Below are 19,991 nucleotides of genomic sequence, written 5' to 3' on the forward strand. Positions count from 1 at the left end.
GGGACATTTTTTCGATCACAGGAAGACGTCGGGCCGTGGTTAGCCCCGATAGGGCCACAAATAAGGGAGAAAACTAGATGTATACATATATGTCTAGAGAAAATATCCTTGATCTTTGGTCCGTGGTCCGTCCATTAGATCAAGGATGTTATTCCGAGCACAAGAAGCCATCGCACTTCCCGATCGGGCCACAAATAGCTGAAAAAACTAAATGTGTATGGTTGGGGTTTTTGGAGTCCTTACAGAAGGATCAAGGAAATTTTTGTGATCACGTCGGGCCATGGTACGCTCTGATAGGGCCGCAAATAAGGGAGAAAATAATTATTTATGTCTGCAGAAAATATCCTTGATCCTTGGTCCTTGATAAGGAATGAATTGGATCAAGAAAGCTATTCCGAACGCTGGAAGCACTTCCCGACCGGACAAGAAATGGCGGACTTATGCCATAAACAACAAATTACAACAACATCCAATTATTACAACAACAACTACTTTTCATTTTGGGGCACTCAAAACCGAGATTTTTCGATTTTCAGATCTGGGATACCAGGCGAACAGAAATCATCAGAAGGTCGCTGGTTTTTTGTAATTCCTTTTCATTTAATTTTTCCGTTTTTTCATATTTTCTTCATTTCTCTCAAACTTTTTTTTTGCTTAAAATAAAACTTCCGAAGAACTGAAAAATAAAACTAAAAGAAATTTAAAAAAACCAGCGACCCTTTGCTGATTTCTGTTTGCCTGGTATCCCAGACGTGAAACTCTCGTTTTTGGCCAATTGAGGCAATATTAAAAAGCGTTGCATACTTAGAATAAGCCAGTAAAGTATAAATATTATTCATGAATCGTATAAAATTATGTAGACATGGCTAAATGTTATATCTAGTTAGTAATATCACTAACTATACAGTATATAGATGTACCAGTTCATACAACGAAAGTGTCACACACCGGCTTGCGCTATCCGTACCCCAGAGTGACGTCATCATGAGAGAGAGAGCGCAGAGAGAACATCTTTGCATGTGTTAGTACACACGCAATATGTTTCGACAAAAATATGTGATTGTACATATGTTTTTTCAGATTTTTTGAACTCTCTCAGGTCTGATCTGTTTTGCCACCAGCATGTTTTAGTGTATGGGTGCACATGCATTCTCACGTACTTTGCGTGTGTGTGTTTACTATTGCTGGCCGCTAGAATTGAAATTTGAGTTTGGTTCTTGTTTCGGGTCTTTTGATGGACTGACCTACCGCCACAAAATAAATGAAGAATGGGAAGGGGGTGGGTATTTTGTTTGTTATTTGTTTGATTTATACCACAAAATATAAAATATTACAATAATATAATTGCACATTTATTTCCTTATCTTAAGCAGGTTGATTATAAATTATACAAATTATGCAAACGCCGTCGGTTCTCGACGTTTTGTTTATATTTATATTTATATTATATTATATTTTTGTTTATTATAACTAAAACAATGATGTATGTACATATCTAAATATACAATATAAGAAAAAATATATATATACTTAAATAAATATGCATAAATATAAATGGAATTGGTTTTTCATATGTATATTTCAAATCAATTGTCAATCGCGCGCTTTCCGACGGGAATCTGCAAAGTACAAATTTTGATGCGGGTCGCACCTTGAATACTCTCATGGACAATACCCATAAATTTTCTAATTCAATTATAAAGACAACATTAAGACAACAGTAATTTTGAAAATCCTCATGCAATATACGAATGTAATAATCTTTAATATTTATGTACATAAGATATTTTATATATATATATATACAATACCAAAGACTATACAATACCAAGATGTTGCATGAGCGACCAAAAAGCTGACCACCGGTTTTGAAATTCCTCACGAAGATATATCACTGCAACATAGCCGAAGGCAGAATCCATGTGGACATTCTGAGCTCATCCTGGTCGCCGGTCCTGACCGTGGACAAGATTCTGCTCTCCATCCAATCGCTGCTGTCGGACCCCATTAGGGACAGCCGCATGATGTCCGCCGCGGCCGCCATGTTCAAGGAAGACCGCGAGAAGTACGACCGCTTGGCACGCTTCTGACTTCTGTGATATGTCACTGCTACAAAAATATTTCAAAACTTTGCCCCGCCCACTTCCGCCCCCACAAAGGGCGAAAATCTGTGGCATCCACAGATCGACAGAGTACTCAGATTTGTGCCCACAAATTGCCAGGAATCGTGCCAGTCAGTGCAGTCAGAGTGTATTTCAGGAGATCAAAATAACAATTTTGTTAGCGTTGGTTTTTGGATTTTATTCAAGCCCCAGAGCAAACCGAAGGCTGCTGCTTCGACCAAGATGGCGACTGCTCGGCGTGGCACCACACCCGGCGGCACGGCGACGCCCGCAGCGGAGGCCGTGGGCAACCCACCCGTCACGGGGCGCTTTGTGGGCGGGTACTGGCTGCGAAGTCTCAAGGCTGTGCCGTCCACGTCTACGTCCAGAACGCTGCGCGGCTGCGTGCCGCTGGACCTCACATACGCCAGAACCGGCGGGCGCCTCTCCACCCGCGCACCGTGCCCCCAATGGAACACTTACGTCGGATATGCAGCAGTCATCACATTCTCGGTTCCGGCGGATAAAATACATACGATATATTTATGCTGAGTCAGAGTATCGGGTAGAACTTTAGAGCACATCATGCCCGCCTCCTTGTGCATTCAATTTAACACCAAATCGACAACAAAAGAATAAAACGTCAGTTGTGAAACAGTACAGAAATTCAGTCACACAATTGTCGTCGGACGAAAATATAAACAAATACGTAATCATAGAAACATAGAATGGCGAATAGAGCTGAAACTCGAGTCAGGAAAGAGTTCGAGGAATTTATTGGCTTCGAGGAGGTAAGTGGGGCGATCAGAACATGGAGTCCCATGGCGGCGGAGGCCGCAGTAATACCTAACACAAATACTTGCCTCTCTCTGACAGATCGGGGGCCAGTTATTTGTTATTCTATCATAGGAAATTGAATAGCCTCGATCCGAATAGTCTTAGATACAACACTAGTCAGTGAAAACTCATGTTATATATATATACTTACATATAAGATTTACTCATCCACATATATATCCCAGACCATAGTCCAACACACATGAACACCAACGGACAAATATTACACGACTGGTTAAACGAGCAGCCAAACATAATGATATATCCAACAAAAGAACCGACCAGACGAAATTACAACACAGGCAGGCACTCATCATTAGATTTTTTCATTTGCACCACAGAACTGCCAGCTTAGCTAAATGAGGGACTATGCACAGCACCAATTATCACAGACAAAATGCGGTTGCGGAGGTTCAATTACGCTCCAAGAAGTGTGGTTGCGGAGGTTTAAGTGCGATCCGAGAAGTGTGGTTGCGGAGGTTCAATTTCGCTCCAAGAAGTGTGGTTGCGGAGGTTAGATTACGCTCCAAGAAGTGTGGTTGCGGAGGTTCAATTACGCTCCAAGAAGTGTGGTTGCGGAGGTTCAAAAACACTCCGAGAAGTCTGGTTGCGGAGGTTTACTTACGCTCCGAGAAGTCTAGTTGCGGAGGTTCAATTACGCTCCAAGAAGTCTAGTTGCGGAGGTTTAATTACGCTCCGAGAAGTCTAGTTGCGGAGGTTCAATTACGCTACGAGAAGTCTGGTTGCGGAGGTTCAATTACGCTCCGAGAAGTCAGGTTGCGGAGGTTCACTTACGCTCCGAGAAGTCTGGTTGCGGAGGTTCAATTACGCTCCGAGAAGTCTGGTTGCGGAGGTTCAATTACGCTCCGAGAAGTCTAGTTGCGGAGGTTCAATTACGCTCCGAGAAGTCTGGTTGCGGAGGTTCAATTACGCTCCGAGAAGTCTGGTTGCGGAGGTTGAAGTACGGTTCGAGAGGAATTCGAGGCGGATATGTTGGGCCGATGGCGGGCCGATTGTGGCTCTGGCGTCGTTGCTTTATATACAAAATTCAGCTTGTAATGTGACCGTTGGTGTTGCGCTGCGGGCACACTGGGTACCAGTGCTGCCAGATTTTGAGTCACCATAAGCTAGATTGAAGAGAAAAAAGCTAGAATAAGCTTACAACTACACTAACCATAAAACACATCAAAATATGGGATAATTGCATTTTTTATTAATGTAATTACATGATTTTATCCATTTCATTATGCCATGGCCGAGTGCTCAGCAATGTACAAACAAAATGCAGGCATTTGCTCCTCTGATTTTGAAGACTTTCTAACAAAAGGTATTTTGTTAGCTTGTGCCATGTACATTACATTACATTACTATACAGTATACTGTATGGTTAGTGGTAATATTCAACGGAAGAAAGAAAACGAGGAATATGTAAAATAGAACTTGAATTCGTCAGTATTTTTGCGATATATTTTTTAAATGAGAAGGTATATTTCGGTATATTTCTGAGGGTCGGGCGGTATATCTGGTCTGCTGGTCACACTGGCGGGTCATTGTAAAATTTTGCCCAAAAAACGATAAACGCGAAACCCTTGTTTTAATCAAAATAAAATAAAAGCAAGGACTAAAAAGTAACCAATTGTGTAGAAAATTGATTCATCAATGGGCTAAAAGATTCAAGATGCCCAACGAAGATGTCGACCTTGCCGCGGGTAGCGGAAACAGTGGCGTAGCTCCAGGAGCTGCATCAAGCAATGAAACGCTGCCAGCAGAACACATTCGAAAAGGAAACGACGCTAGGAGCACCAGTGCGAGTGGCAGCAACGAATCAGACACTCCCCCGCCCGTCCATGGCGTTAAAAACAACGACGACGACCCAGACGACGAGAATGATGAGGAGCTGTTGGAGCGCATGCGTGGGGATGCTGTGGGTGAGACAATGTACAGCAGGCGTTTCATACTGCAGACGCTGATGAAGCTCAGCCAACAGGAGGCCACTGAAACACTGGGGCAGGAGTTGGAGGATGAGTTGTGCAAGGTTTGGGACATGTCCGTGTCGCCGGAGGTGGTGACTCTCTTGCTGGAAAACGATGCCATCGAGCTGCTTATGTACGCCATCTCCGGAAGCGATGATATGCGCCTCTATGAGATACTCATCGGTCTGCTGGGCAACATGTGTGCTCAGGCTCAGTGCGTGGAGCAGCTGACGGCTAATGCGGAGTGGATTGAGACGCTCCTCAAGCTTGCCACCTGCATGGACACCTGCATGCTGATCCAACTCATGCGTGTCTATCAGTACATAATGGTACATGTGACGAGCGGCAAGGAGCAGTTTGCTATAGATTGGTACGTCTGCTTCGCCGCCTTCGATGGCTCGGCCAGGAATCTCGGCTTCATTCTGCAGCAGTCGGTAAGCGACGACCTTCTTACGGCTGCTTTGAAAGCTATCAATGCTGTACTGGCCAGCTGTGCCTTGGTCGAGGAGGAAAATGCCAACTCTACAGTCAAGCTTAAGCCCTTTGCGGAGGTTTTCCTGGTGCAGGAGCTTTGCGATGGCGTGAACAGTTCTTTTCTGCGCCTCATGCGCGATGATAAGGCCAAATTGGCTGATGAAGTCGTGGCGGAGGATGATGGCCAGGCCGTCGAACAAGACGAAGACGAGGAAGATGCAGATGTCGGCTACGAGTCGTGTTCGCCCAAAATAACCTGTGATGTGGAGATCATACAAACCTACCTCAACATTTGCACCATTCTCGTTCAACTGCCTGAAGCCCAGGCGTCTATGGATGTCTACGCGCCCAGCATCGTAAGCTGCTTGACGCGGATTCTGGAATTCCTTCTGCAGCCACAGCAGCTTCTTCCATTGGGCGAACGTCAAGAAGAGTATCTCGAGGATCTGGCTCATATTTGCAGTGTAAGGCGAAAGCTCATCTCTGAATCCTGAAACACTAATCAATTGCCTCCATTCCAGCGGCTAAATTATTTCTATCAAAAAGAGGCGTTCAAAAATCTTCTAGAAGTGTGGTCAAGACTAAGACAGCACATTGAAAACTACACCGAAGGCGATGCAGACAACAATGACTTTGAGGGCGAGGAGGACGAGGATGATTCTCCCAAGGAGCAGTATGTAGAGAATTCCTCAAAGCTGCTGCGGCTGCTCGCCTGCATGCTTGTCAAGGCAAAGAATACGGAGGACATACAGAATCTACACGACATTGATGCCAACAAAATCAAACTCTTTATTTCGGCTCTAATGGCTGAACAGGATGTTCTCTTCTCAAAGGCCCACGAGCGGCTGAGCGATGCTTTAGAAAAGAAATCGGGCCAAGCCTAAGAGTAGCCCTTCTTAATAGGGAAAACAAAAAGAAAGGACTGATATTTTAGCTTACAGCACAATATATTCGTAACTTAATGAGGCTTATTTTAGTTTTGATTTTCAGTGGCTATGTCCTGCAGCTTCCGCCGCATCATGTCGCTCCAGGATTGCTTTCCCAATCGAACGCCTTTTTCCCCAGTGCTGTTGACTATCAGTCGATGATGCTGATTCTCATTGCTTAGTAAGAATTTGCTCTTGTCTTCGCTCAGCGCATGTGACACATGCGCTAGCTCGTCGTCTAACCTGACCTCAGATGCTGTTGTTACTTCGATGTTCAACTCCTTTTCAATGCTGTCTGATATGTGGATAACGGCATCGCTTTCCAAATTATCAGCCGAAATGCTGCACTGTCCCATCAACTCGGAAAGCTGCAGATTCAAGCTGCCTCCTTTGGTGGCCACCTGCAGATTGCCGTGCACTCCAGCTGAAATTGGAGAGTGAAGTATGAGCCGGAATTGGTAAATGCTTCCTTTTACTCACTCATATTGAGCTCGGCCGAATCGTGGACATGCACTTCACTAGTCTTGTGAATATTTCTCAGTTCCAGTCGGCCGGTTTTTGTTTGAAATTTCGATTTCTCCACGTAGCAACAGTCTGTAATAATGTTGCCTCCCTTGGTGGAGCATTTAAGGCTGTCGCCTTGCAGCTTGTCCAACTCAATATTCTGAAACGTGGAAAATCTATTAATAAACCTAGGAACTAGAAGAGACATTACTTACACCATTGCTGGTTTCAATTTCGGTGGATTTTCCCAGCAGAGTACCCTCACAGGTGATATTGCCATTCTCACTGTAAAGAGAAATGTTTGTGGCCCGCACATTCTTGGTAACAATTGCACCTTCTGCCTTGACCTGCAGACACTCGCTCTGTATGCCCTCAACGCTTACGTTGGCTCCTCCTTCTATGAAAACGTCTGACCGCACGGGAATTTGAAGATGGCACTCAAATCGTGAAGGCTTCTCCGCCGTGTTTCTCACCTCAACATTCACGACCTTTTCATCGTCGGAAGTGTTGACATCAAACGTTACTTTTGTGTTCTTGGGCCTGCAGCCTTGCAGTTGCGCTATGAAGACATCACCACTGGTGTATTGGTGCACATCGGCCGACTTGACTAACACGGTCAGATCGGATACCACATTAATCCTGGCATATGGGTTTACATAACGGAATAACTCCTGGTGCACCACTTGGTTGTTGACGGCCATTGATGGTTTTATCTGTGACTTGGACTTCTTGGCATAGTGCCGGAGCTGGTTACGAATTTGTGGTATCCAAACCCGTGGCAGAAACAACATTATATTGCACCAGGTCAGATCCAAGAACTTTGTTTACTTTTTGAACAATCTCTGTCAGCTGTGCTGTCCGCCGTTTCTCAACTTTTCCCAACACTTTTCTCAGCACTTGTGTGCTATCGATTTCTTGCACTTGCTATACAGCACTGTATAATTCCAATTGGATTTTTTCAGTGTCTTCGACTGGTGTAGTTTTTTTCGTGCGCATTAGAAAATCGTGTAACTTGCCAAATTTTCATAAAAAAATATCCGCAAAATGTCTGGCAAAGATAGGTTACCGATTTTTCCGTCCCGTGGTGCCCAGATGTTGATGAAGGCACGTCTGGCGGGAGCACAAAAGGGCCATGGACTGCTCAAAAAGAAGGCTGATGCCTTGCAGATGCGTTTTCGCATGATTTTGGGCAAAATCATTGAGACCAAGACCCTGATGGGCGACGTTATGAAAGAAGCTGCCTTTTCGCTGGCCGAGGCCAAGTTCACGTCGGGTGATATCAACCAGGTGGTGCTCCAGAACGTGACCAAAGCTCAAATCAAGATTCGCACCAAGAAGGACAACGTAGCTGGTGTCACGCTGCCCGTTTTTGAGTCATACACGGATGGCGCCGATACTTACGAATTGGCTGGTCTGGCCCGTGGTGGTCAGCAGCTGGCCAAGTTGAAGAAGAACTACCAGAGCGCTGTGAAGCTCCTCGTCGAGCTGGCCTCGCTGCAAACGTCGTTCGTCACGCTGGACGAGGTCATTAAGATCACCAACCGCCGTGTCAACGCTATCGAGCACGTCATTATTCCTCGTATTGATCGCACCCTGGCCTACATCATCTCCGAGCTAGACGAGTTGGAGCGTGAGGAGTTCTATCGCCTCAAGAAAATCCAGGACAAGAAGCGGGAGGCGCGAATTAAGGCTGACGCCAAGAAGGCGGAGTTACTGAAGCAGGGCATCGATGTCCGCCAACAAGCCAACATTCTCGATGAGGGCGACGATGATGTGCTCTTCTAAGTATTATCCCATCTGTGTGTATATTCCAGCAATACTATTGTTAAACTATTTTTCTGTTCCATTTTAATTCGAAAAAGGCAAGCCACCAACTTATGTATGTAGTATATTCCAATAAGAAAAATGTATGTATTCCATTTTTGTAGTGCGCAAATCCTGCATTAAAGTTTTGTTGTTCCATAGAACGTATTGTGTGTTGCAATTCCTGTAATCTGAGCATCAAAATAAAGGATAGCATTCATTTTAAATTGGAAAAAAAGTCATCTGACTTGTTTTATACAATAGCAAAAACAATGCACAACGACACGGTCACATGACTGCAAACATATGTCTGATTGGAAACAGTGCTGGACAGCGCTACGTTCAGTTAATCAGCTGCTTGTGTGACGTAGTTGAATTCTGTGATTTTCACGCGTCTGTCTGAATATTTAGCAATTTATTGATTTCGATATGACCAATTCCGAGTTCCAGGCTGTGGTTTTGGCTGCCGGTCGAGGCACGCGTCTGCCCGAAGTCCTCGGCGATGCGCCCAAGTGCTTGCTACCGGTGGGGCCCTTTCCCCTTTTGTGGTATCCACTGAATATGCTGCAACAACACAACTTTTCCGGTAATTGCAATTATGAGTATAATCAAGAGAAACTCACACTTCTAATGCACTGTTGTATCACCTGCAGAGGTTATTGTGGTGGTTCTGGAGCAGGAGAAGCTAGAAATTCAATTGGCCCTAGAGAACACGCCGCTGAAACTGAAGGTTGACTATGCCACAATTCCTAGCGACAGTGACTTCGGCACCGCGGACAGCCTGCGGTACATATACGATAAGATCAAATCGGACTTTATTGTTGTGAGCTGCGACATTGTCAGCAACGTGAGCTTGTACCCGCTGATCAACAAGTTCCGCGAACACGATGCCGCGCTGGCGCTCCTTCTGTTCAAGAGCGGCTTCGAGTCGGATGTGGTCATGCCGGGCCCAAAGACTAAGCACAAGCCGGAGCGTGATTTGATTGGAGTTCATTCGGCTACCCAACGTTTGGCCTTTCTGACCGCAGCCAGCGACTGCGAGGAGACGCTCAACATCCAGAGGCATTTACTGAAGAACAAGGGACAGCTGGATGTCTACAGCCGTCTGTCAGATGCCCACATCTATGTGTTAAAGAAGTGGGTCATCAACTATTTACAAAGGGTACTTGCTAGTGATCTTCCAGGGGGATATATTCTTATCTAAAACTTCATTATTGCAGAAGGAAAATATCTCAACGTTCAAGGGAGAGTTCCTACCGCATCTTATCAAAAAACAGCATACCAAGCGGCCTGCCAAGGCTGTTCAGGATACTACCTCTGAGGTGGGCCTGGTTACCAAGCTCGAGGACAGCATTCTTCATGTAAGGATTTCTATATCAATCAAGTGCATTTCCCCAAGTCAATAATTTTTTTTAGTACGTCCCACACACAGCTCTGGATCAGAAAATTACGCAGACGTCGCTGTTCAATCAATCGCTGTCGCATGTTCCCTATCACGGTGACATTGTACGCTGCTATGCCGTCCAGGCCCCAAAAGATGCCATCGGAGTGCGCGTGAACAGCACGCTCAGTTTTCTGGCCATCAACCGGAAGTTGGCCAGTATCTGGAACGATCTGTGTGGCGAAACGCATCCGCTGATCGCACCTGGCGCTTTGGTTAAGTCTACGCAAACGAAAGAAATCATAGCGGCCGACAACGCCAAGCTGTCGGAAAAGACCTCTTTGAACTATAGTGTTTTTGGACCCAATTGTGTCATCAATCCGAAGAACATTGTGAGCAACTCCCTCGTCTTGTCCAACGCAATTGTGGAGGAGGGCTGCAACATAGACAACTGCATTGTTGGACATCGGGCGCACGTGAAGAGCGGCTCCGTGCTAAAGAACTGCATCATCGGGCCCAACTACGTTGTGGACGAGGACACCAAGAGCACGGCGATGCATCTGTCCAACGCCGACCAGTACATGGAGATAGACATACAATGAGGAGCTAACTTAAATGTGGCTTCCTTTATTAACGAATTGAGTTAGAAGGCGGATTCTTCTAGCAGGACATTAAATATTACGAATAGGTACACAAAACTCGCGCTATGAATTTGGAGCTGACAAGGGGCGACGGAGACCTCACATGGAGGCTCAATTTTCAGCGCCTTCCTTGCCAGCAGGGACAGAGAGCAGGAGCAGGAGCACAGCTTAAAGCTAAAAGAGTTGACCCCAAACTGGCGGGGGAGGGAGAAATGTACACAAGTGGCGGATCGCAGGGGAAGGGGAGGGCGTGGAACGACAAGACTGTTTGCTCACTCCTCACTTCCGGCGCTCGTAGAGGTACTCATCCTCGTAGTACCTTGGCGTTGTGGCAATGAACACCTGCGGCCGCCGCTGCTGCAGCGAGATATTAATCTCCTCGGGCGTACGGAAGACCTGCTGATGCTGCTGCTGCAGATGTTGCAGCTGTGGGGCGGCAGTGAAAAAGCGGTACGGCGCCGGCGTTACAGTGGGCGCCAATGTCTGGGGCCGCTGCTGGTGTAACTGCAACTGGGGCTGGTGCAGCTGATGCAACTGCAATTGTGGCTGGATGGTCGTCGTGGGCTGGGGCTTGCGGTAGGCCAGGGTGGTCGGCTGCGGCTGTGGCTGGTGGCGGATTTGTGTGACCTGTTGCTGCTGCTGCTGCGCCTGTTGATACTGGACACGAACTTGCGGCTGTGGCTGATGCTGGACCTGTGGCTGCTGATAGGCGACCACTTGACGATGCTGCTGCTGCTGGGGCTGCTGATGGTGCTGCTGCTGATGCTGTATACGAGGCCTGGGTGCTGCGGGCAGCTCCTCCTCCTCGTCGTCGTAGCGCTCGTGCTCGTAGTAGTTCTCGGGGAAATAGCGTTCCGAGTAGCGGAGCGTCACGTTGGGCTTGCTCTGGTGCTCCTGCAGGTTGATGGGCTTGTACAGGTAGTCATTGACGATGTGGTACTTGGAGGACTGCTTGCAGATGTTGTCGTGAGAGGGTGGCATGCAGATCAGGTGGATCTGGTGGAAGGTGAAGCCTTCTGGGCAGATCCACGAGTGTTTCTGGCTCTCCTGGCAGTAGTGGAACACCTCGCAGCTCAGCGACTCGTCCGCGTAATAGCTGAAACAGGTATAGGATAGTGGATGAGTATCACCTTGAGGGACCGACCAGTGGAACGCTTACCCCGAGTTCCTGTCCGTGCAGCTGAAGGTTGACTTGCTCAGCAGCGTGGAAAGACGGTCGGGCTCCTCGATCTCTTCCTCCTCTTCCTCGCTCTCCTCGCTCAGTGGCTTCTTAAGCTGTTGTTTCAGGTAGTTGCTCTGCTGCTTGGAATTCCGATTGATGTAAACCTGGCGCGGTGCCTCCTCCTGGTCCTCCTCGCTGTACTCGTACTGCGGCCGCTGCTGTTGCTGCTGCTGTTGATGTTGTTGCTGCCTGTAGGCTAGATGCGTCTGGGCCTGAGTCTCGAAGTCATCCTCCTCTTCGCCGCCGCGGGCACTCAGGTCCAGCGAACGGGCCGAGAAGCCCTTCGGCTGAGGTGTGGTGGCCGTGGCCGATGGTGCTCCCGTGGCGGCTCCATCCACGTTGGCCCACAGGCCGGTGGCAACCGCCAGGACTAGTAGCAGGGCTAGGTGTGTGCTGCAAGAAAAACAAAAAAGAGCCATAAAATGAGTCAATCCCAAGCCATTCCACCAGTAGACAAGCACTTTATGATATGGGAAACTCTGTGGCAAGCAGACAATCAAGAAAGAAGACCCACAAAAAACGCGGGAAAATATTTTTGCGAACCTTTTTTCTCTCCACTCGCAGATGCCGCCAAATTGCAACCAAAGAAGGCAGCCGCAGCAGCCCCATCGGATCGTCATCGGCATCGGCATCGGCAGCAGGCCCAGCGACCAGTTATGCAAGACCACACCAGACCAGGCCAGGCCAGGCCAGAAAACTTGTTATAAGGTAACGGCAAGTCCCCGTGCCGTACCGCACCGTCCCATCCCGCCCCTTTCCCCATGAAGATGCCACCGAGGCTGAGAAGCCACCAAGGAAAGTTTGGCTTTGGAAATCATAGAAGATGGAATACACTTGGCGTAGTTCCATGCCTAAACCGAACACCTCACTGCGGAGTCTGTAGTGTAGTGTGGAGCACCTTGTGGGACTTTCTTGTCCGCATCCTTCGGGACATTGATCTCTGACTTACATAGCTGATGTACCCTCTTCCAGGGAGTACAATGAAGATGCTCAACTTGCCATTTAATCGAGACGACCTACTCTCACACATACACACGGATCGGATCACAGACAGCTTTGGCTGAATGTCAACTGCTACTCATACGCATAATCTCTACGAGGCATTCCTGCCCGGTCGACGGTGGACGGTGGCCGCTGGCCGATGGCCGATGGTCGGGCTTCGGTGCTGGTCAGTCCAATTAGCTAACGTTACGTGCCTGCCTCTAATTGAGGCCGCAACTTGGAAAGCCGGAGCAGCAGTCACAAATAGTTGAGCAAAGTGAAATAAATGTGGTAATAAAAGCAAGAGTCTGAGCCAAACTTTTACTTTTCCTGCCAATCGAATGCGAATGCCTGGCTAAGTGAACGCTCAACCGGGCTGGGCGTCGATCAGGGACTGGCTCTGACTTTGAATCTCCGCATCTGCATCGCGGTTAATTGGGGCAAGTTAATACAGTTTGACCTGCATGAGGGCTGAAAAGTGTTCGATGTGGATCCGAGTGCATCGAATTTTCCAGCTGCGCGCCAATTTGTCGGCGCCTCTCTCGCTTGCTGCAGTGGAATTGATGCACCTTTGAACTTTAGGCAGCCTCTGGCTGAAGATGCGCAGCCACCGCTTGTTGCATTGTCACTGTCAACAAACCTTTTGCGAAATGTGCCTGGGAATCGAGGGAAGGGAGGAGAATCACTTCATCGCCAAAGACTGTGCTTTCTTCTCGCACCTGCCCCACATGCAAAGAGTACTCGCCTCCCCATCTCCATTCATGCCAGCCATTCCGAACATTCCACCTATGGCTGCTGCTCTGCATGTGGGCACTCTCACTGGCAATCGCAGTCGTAATCTGCGTTGCATGGCCAGTCCAGCCAGTCTGTCTGCCATAAATGGTGCATTAGTTGCATGTCTCAGGATCTGACTCTACTCTTCTGTCTACAGCTCAAGCTCAAGCTCCAGCTCCAGCTCGAGCTCTTGGTTGTAGTCCAGATGGAAACTTTATCGTACTGCCATTACATCACATCCCAGCCAGGCAGTAGAGGCGATGCGTTGATGGTTTTCACTCGGTTCGCGTTCCCGTTCCCCCCTTGCTAGACCAGCCACTTCTGGCATAAGACCACAAAACAGGCCAGGCAGAGAGTTGGTTTCGTTATATAGCACATGAGACTGACTTGATTTTTCTCTGCCGCAGACTTTTCTTGCGTATGCATTTTGTGCTGTATCTCTTACGAGCCAGCCGCCTCGATGTGGGCTCGGACTATATTTGCTTTTGATTTCCTTAAATGTTGGGTGTGCGTCATGTTAGACGGACATTTTTGGGGTGACATAAGCGCTGGTGTTGCGACAGATACAGTACTCTTTCCAGCCACCTGCATTTTGATGAGTTTCTTCGGTACCTGCTCGTAATTATCCTAGAAATTTGGCAAGCTACCCAACTTGGATCCAAATTGGATGGATGTCTCTTTTGAGATTCCTTTTCTTCCCTTCTTGTACGAGCAGTATCCCTGGAGTACCAGTCATTTCAATTCCAGCTCTTTTAAGCATGTAATTTGCCAGCTTTAACAAGTCGTTGTCGTTTGTTGCTTAAGTCTTTTGTTTTCGCTGCCTTCAAGAGCTCCTCCCCGGACGAAGCCCCGAACGGAGGCAAGGCGGGCAGGCATTGGATCTACGAGCATTTTATCTGAGAGCTTAATTAAACGCAAGCTCGTTAACAGTTAACAGCCCCCCTTCCGAAGCCATTAAACTGTGTGTGTGAAACATGAAAACCCACAAATAAATTACATTGCATTGCACTGCTTTAATTTCGTTTTTCACTTTTTCTCAACTGATGTTTTTTTTTTCTGTACAAAATTTAACTCTGCTAATGTGCGTGCAGTTGGGAGGGAGTTGGGAGGGTGAGGTGGATTTTTAATGTGCTTGAAATTTACGTTTGGCTGCTTTCGGGGCATCTAAATAATGTGCTCCATAATTTGCTCGTGGCAATGGATTTGATGTTTCTTTTCTCTGCACCTCGACTTCCATCGCCACCTCCATCTCCATCGTTTATCGTTTTAATGTTGCGTTAATAATTTTCACAAATTTGTTACCATTTTGGGGCTGACCTTCGAAAGGGCTAGGCAGTGCTTAGAGGGAGTAAGAGCGTGTGTGTGTGTGTGGTTCGATGACAGCCAAAGTGCCATTTGGATTCCATCCAAACAAAAGAGAAAGACATCCATTCCAGCCAAAGGCCATTCCAATCAATAATTGCCCAAAACACACCCCAAAATAAAAGAAAGGTATGCGTGATTCGGTGCCGAAGCCTGTGATACCCTTGCAGCTCGATCGTTTCCATGATATTTCGAATTGAATATGGATAAACACTATCTTGTGGAGTATTCATATGTATGTGTCATTCAGGATTCAGAGATGCTCGCCTAACAGCGCTGCCAGCATCTAGCCTCAAGGCCTAATACCCAAAGAGCTTACCCGAAGGCAGTTGCTGGGTAGTGGGGGGTGGGGCAGCGTGGTAACGGGGCATGGCATGGCACGCTTGGGCAATTGCACATTTCTGTGCGTAACTGTAATTCCAAACGCTGACATATTGCGTATACGCCCCGTGCATTTGATACAATTGCCGCTCATATTCGCCGGGGCTTATATAACGCATGCGTATGAGTAATCCACACGACTTTTAGAAAGGACAAGTCCCCGATCATGTGAGGCAATTTATGTCGGAGATTGTGATCTATCTCTCTCTGTCTGCGTCTCCGTGCAGAGGCGTGACCAGGTCCAATCGATTCCTAATCGATTGATCTACTTCGGCTGTGAGTAAGTCAGTCAGTCAGTCACCGTCACCGTCACCCGGCCTGGACATCGGATTGCCACAAAGCAAACACAAATTTTTGGCCATAAACTCTCCCTGCCCGATTAGGTAATGGGCTTATCCCCCCTGGTGTATTGGGGATTGTGAACTGGTGGAGCCGCAGCTGCCACTACCAGCGTCTAGTGACGGTACTTGGCTGTCTGAATGAACTGTCAGTGCCACAGGCGGGCAAGAGACCAACAAAAACAAAAACTCCCACGCCAACACAGAGACAGAGATAGAGATAGAGGCATGGACAGAGGCAGGGGCAGACTCGGGCAGACATTGGAGGAGGAAAACCCCGAGACACGCTCCAAGTACGAGCATCGTATCTGCTTCTGTTGCAGTTTCAGTTGCAGTTGCATTTGTGGCTGTTGTCTCCGCTTCTGTTACGTACAATACTCGTATGTTGGTCGGTTTTGAAATCATTCAAAAGAATATTTCGTGGTTGCCAAGCGAGGCAAAACTGGGCTGAGAGAACCCCAGAGACTCAAACAGAGACTCAGACAGAAGTCAAACAATACCAAAATGTTAATTATTGTTTGAGGTTGCGGCACGAATTTGTGGGTCTGGTCTGCAGGGCCAGTCCAGGTCCAGGTTTAGGTCTCTCGGCCTATGATTCATTGTGTGCTTAGGTCACAGGCTTAGGGGGATTAGGGGGCTTAGGAGGCTTAGGGGGCGGAGCACTTACTGCATTCTGTGGCAGACGCCTCGTGGTAATCCTTTGGAAATATCCTCTGTTTCTGGGTCTGGATCTGGTAGAAACACTGCACTCACTTCTCGTTCACTTGGTCTGTGTTCTTGGCTTTTGGTGTTCTAGTGTCTTCTTTCGAGATTTCTATTCAACACCGAGTCGCACTGGGAAAATGTCTGTCTAGTGCAGCACTTTTCTTGCTGCTAGCTGCTAACGGTTCGCTCGGCCAACTCAAACAACTATATGAATGACTTTCTTTGGCTGGTTAATGCTTTATACCAAAAAGTCGCCGCCGCACTCGGCCGAAGCCGCCCAAGAGATCGGGCCCCAAGAGCATGTTTCTCTCTGACTCTCTCGTGTCTGCCTTTGAGCTCTCTGCATTACTGTCAAGGTATACGAGCAAGAAGGTAAGGCAGTGCCACTGAGTGACCTATACGCGCATAGGCATATGTGTACTTGTTCTTTTGCTAGAGAGGGGAGAGCGGGAGTGCCACTGCCTTACCCTTTCATTAATATACCTTGGTCACTGCTTAGTTCTCCCTCTCTCTCTCTCTCTCTCTCTGGGGCGGAGAGTGGCTCAAAAATGGTATTCGAATTAAAAAATTTGAGTGTAATTTCCTTCGCCGTCAAGTTCGTTGCCGAAGTCTTTTGTTTGTGGGGTGGCTAGAACTGGGCCTGTGCCTGTCCTGTTAGTCATAATCATCGAAAATGATATTACTCATGCAGCAGCATAATTTAGAGCTGAGATCTGTAACTGCTTCTCCAGATTAGTATCCATTGGACGGCCCTAAGAGGCTGGCAGATAGAAGCTGCTTCGATATAGTGTAATTAACATTTTCGCCGCTGATTTTCTCAGCCTTCGCGGCGCATTTTGCATGTTTGCTATTTTCAATACAACGCCAGATACGAGGTAAATGGAAATAAAAATCATTTGCGCCGGTTTCTGCAACGAGGCTGCAGCGATGATGCTCCCACAATGCCGCGATGCATCGCGACGAGGCGCAGACCACAGAAACCTGTGCGGCAACTCATCCATTCCATCGAATGAAATGCTAAAAGCTAACCCAGGCACAGCGCACAGATACACACCACACCGATACTCGCACACGGATGCATTTGTTTAGCTAATATGAATTAATTTACAATACTGCAAACGCCTACAAGTGGGGGAGATGTTCGGGTAGCGGGATGCTGACGCCTCCGTCTGTTGAACTTTTGCGTTTCTGTGCCGTCGCTGGAGCCGATGCTGCTGCTGCTGTTGCTGTTGCTGTTGCACTTGTATCTGCATCTGCCTCTGCCTCTCGTATCTCCACTTGTATCTGTATCTGTATCTGAATCTTTTTCGGCGGGCAGCATTCAAGCATTGCATTTGCCTGGCGTTCAATGTCTGGACACTGACCGCACCATTATCTTTATATATATATATTTATATACATATATTTCGAATGTACTATACACATATAGATTTGGCAATGGATGCAAAGAAGCGTATCGCAAAGAAAGTGCAACTTGCTGCTGCTTGGGCTGCTGTTATGATTGTGGCTGTTTGGGAAAAGTGTTTGCGGCCTGTTGAAGTGACTTGCTCTGGCCGCCAGGTGATATAACAAGTTCACATAATTTGCTGACTTTTCTTTTCGGTTTTTTCTCTACTCCACTCCACTCCACCCGTCATATTGCACATTTGCAGCTGTCGAGTATGCATCGTCGCGGCAAACAACTTCACGACGCTGATGGATAATTGCAGGCGGCAGCTAATCACAATCGTTCCCAGGCGGGTGCCTCAATTATAATGCATAATTAATAAATGTTTGCCGGGATTAGTCAGCGCAACCAGAGCCCAGACGAGAGCTTGCCAAAATAGACACTCGCCCGCCTGCCCGTGTGCAAATGTCTCCTTCAATGTCGCTGACTCCCGGCCCGCCGGTAGCTACTATTGTCCCATAATAACACAGGTAAAAATTCATTACACGAACTAACTGGCTAACTGGCTAACTGGCTAACTGGCTAACTGGCCGACCATTATGCAAAGTCCAAGTCCATTCCGATCCACGCCAGAGCCAGTCCAGAGCCATGCCAAAGCCATTCCAGTGCGGCACGTTTCGAGGAAGTTGATTGTCACAAAGGCCTCTCATAATCATAACTGTGCTTGCTGCCCCATCGACAGCATTAACAACCACCGCGACGGTCAGGTTCATTGGGGGAAATTATAGGCATTGCAGTCACAGCCCAACTGGACAAAAACGTAAGCCCCAAATCGCACTACAACTACAACTACAACTACGAGTACAAGTAAGAGTCAGAGTATTTCTGTCCCGTACAATAAACATTGGACATTTCCTTTCTTTGGCTTTTGTACCCGCAAATTTCTCCCAGTGTTGCAACTATTTTCGCTGCAATTGAGAATTGACCAGCTTGCAACACACCACCGCAAACTCTTGGACTCTGATCCGCCAAAGAAATCATAAGAAAAGAAAATAAAATGAAATAAACTGAAAGAGACAGACAATCGGCAGCGAGGGAATGGAAATGGAATGGGAATGGAGAAATGTTTCCCATCCACTACGATGGCTAGCCCTCTTTTGTTTATTAACTAATTAGCCCTAATGCTTAATGCTCCACATATTTTCCGTCTGGGAGTGCGTAAGCCGCTGTTATGTCAGGGTGTCCCCCTTGCCGATCTCTCAATCTGCGGATTTCACAAGAATCGCGCCCATCGAGCTACGGTTCGGTACTATCTTGATGGATGAAAAAGCGAAAGTAAGTCCAGCCTCTGACTCTGACGCTGACTCTGATCCGCTAACGTTCTAATTGGCCACGTCACTCTCGGCATTTGAAGTTCAAGGCCGAGCTCGAAGAGTGGCGAATCGAAATTAATTACATCTGGGCGTTGTTTCAGTGCTCCATTAATGAGCGGGGGATTGGATCTGTTTTAGATTAGACTAATAGAGTAATTTTGGACATACTCTTCCGAGGGTTGGCATTGAAGGAGCACGAGGTGCGGAATGTTTCTCAAACTCCGCTTGAAAAGGGTAGCTGAAAATCGGCTTTCAAGAAAAGCGGGGGACTTGAGCAGATAATTGGCGCACATTAGCGCCAGAGCCGTGTGTGCCTTAAGTTATTTAATTGATGATTAAAGACTCCACTGACATCAGCAGTACCAGCATCAGCCTGCACAAACACACCCGCACCCACAATTAGCCATTGAGATTTATTCACTTCACATTCACATCATAATCATCGCTTATGCAGTCAACAATGGGCAAGTTTCAGATGATAAACAGCCAGATTCAAGCCGGAACTTGTCCGCTACATGATTTGTAAGTTTTAGCTGGATTGTTTCTCGGGGGCTATCAAGATCAGATCGGATCGGATCGGATCAGACCAGTGGCTGTTACGTCTCTGCATATAAGAAGTCAGTGCACGGAAACAGTCTCTGGGAAGGAAGTGGCTCTGAACTTGACATTGAGAGGGCGTGCCCCCCAAAGAAATGCAAATTTCTGACCATTCTCGCGAGAGAGTCAAGCGGAAGGAAGTCAAAGTTGGGGTCGGGGTTGGGGTCGTCAATGAATCAGCGCCACTTGGATAGGCTCTAGCTGAAACTGACGTCTCTCTGAGATCCGCG

General features: G+C 47.4%; 5 protein-coding genes across 6 annotated transcripts; 3 read left to right on the plus strand and 2 right to left on the minus strand.

Annotated features, from left to right (window-relative positions):
* The first annotated feature begins 4,507 nt into the window (after positions 1-4,507).
* Positions 4,508-6,352, plus strand: LOC4804867 (protein saal1). Its single transcript, XM_001361319.4, has 2 exons — positions 4,508-5,850; positions 5,908-6,352. The coding sequence occupies exons 1-2, from the start codon at positions 4,618-4,620 to the stop codon at positions 6,268-6,270; spliced, it is 1,596 nt and encodes a 531-aa protein (XP_001361356.2). The 5' UTR covers positions 4,508-4,617; the 3' UTR covers positions 6,271-6,352.
* Positions 6,310-7,713, minus strand: LOC4804868 (uncharacterized). Its single transcript, XM_001361320.4, has 3 exons — positions 7,032-7,713; positions 6,793-6,976; positions 6,310-6,736 (listed from the first exon to the last, which is right to left on the minus strand). The coding sequence occupies exons 1-3, from the start codon at positions 7,605-7,607 to the stop codon at positions 6,360-6,362; spliced, it is 1,137 nt and encodes a 378-aa protein (XP_001361357.3). The 5' UTR covers positions 7,608-7,713; the 3' UTR covers positions 6,310-6,359.
* A 44-nt stretch (positions 7,714-7,757) lies between these two features.
* Positions 7,758-8,783, plus strand: Vha36-1 (V-type proton ATPase subunit Vha36-1). Its single transcript, XM_001361321.5, has one exon. It carries the CDS (start codon positions 7,861-7,863, stop codon positions 8,599-8,601), a length of 741 nt encoding a protein of 246 aa, XP_001361358.1. The 5' UTR covers positions 7,758-7,860; the 3' UTR covers positions 8,602-8,783.
* Positions 8,784-8,962: 179 nt separating this feature from the next.
* On the plus strand, positions 8,963-10,698 carry eIF2Bgamma (eukaryotic translation initiation factor 2B subunit gamma). Its single transcript, XM_001361322.4, has 4 exons — positions 8,963-9,205; positions 9,273-9,781; positions 9,840-9,980; positions 10,036-10,698. Exons 1-4 carry the CDS (start codon positions 9,049-9,051, stop codon positions 10,600-10,602), a joined length of 1,374 nt encoding a protein of 457 aa, XP_001361359.2. The 5' UTR covers positions 8,963-9,048; the 3' UTR covers positions 10,603-10,698.
* LOC4804871 (putative cyclin-dependent serine/threonine-protein kinase DDB_G0272797/DDB_G0274007) lies at positions 10,608-16,679 on the minus strand. Of its 2 annotated transcripts, none has more exons than XM_001361323.4 (3): positions 16,367-16,679; positions 11,801-12,256; positions 10,608-11,737 (listed from the first exon to the last, which is right to left on the minus strand). In XM_001361323.4, exons 1-3 carry the CDS (start codon positions 16,369-16,371, stop codon positions 10,921-10,923), a joined length of 1,278 nt encoding a protein of 425 aa, XP_001361360.3. In that variant the 5' UTR covers positions 16,372-16,679; the 3' UTR covers positions 10,608-10,920. The 2 variants fall into 2 exon arrangements, with proteins under 2 accessions (XP_001361360.3, XP_033233447.1); XM_033377556.1 differs by lacking the exon at positions 16,367-16,679 and adding an exon at positions 12,407-12,488.
* Positions 16,680-19,991: the final 3,312 nt, after the last annotated feature.

The sequence above is a fragment of the Drosophila pseudoobscura genome, chromosome 3, assembly GCF_009870125.1.
Source record: "Drosophila pseudoobscura strain MV-25-SWS-2005 chromosome 3, UCI_Dpse_MV25, whole genome shotgun sequence".
Taxonomy (NCBI): domain Eukaryota; kingdom Metazoa; phylum Arthropoda; class Insecta; order Diptera; family Drosophilidae; genus Drosophila; species Drosophila pseudoobscura.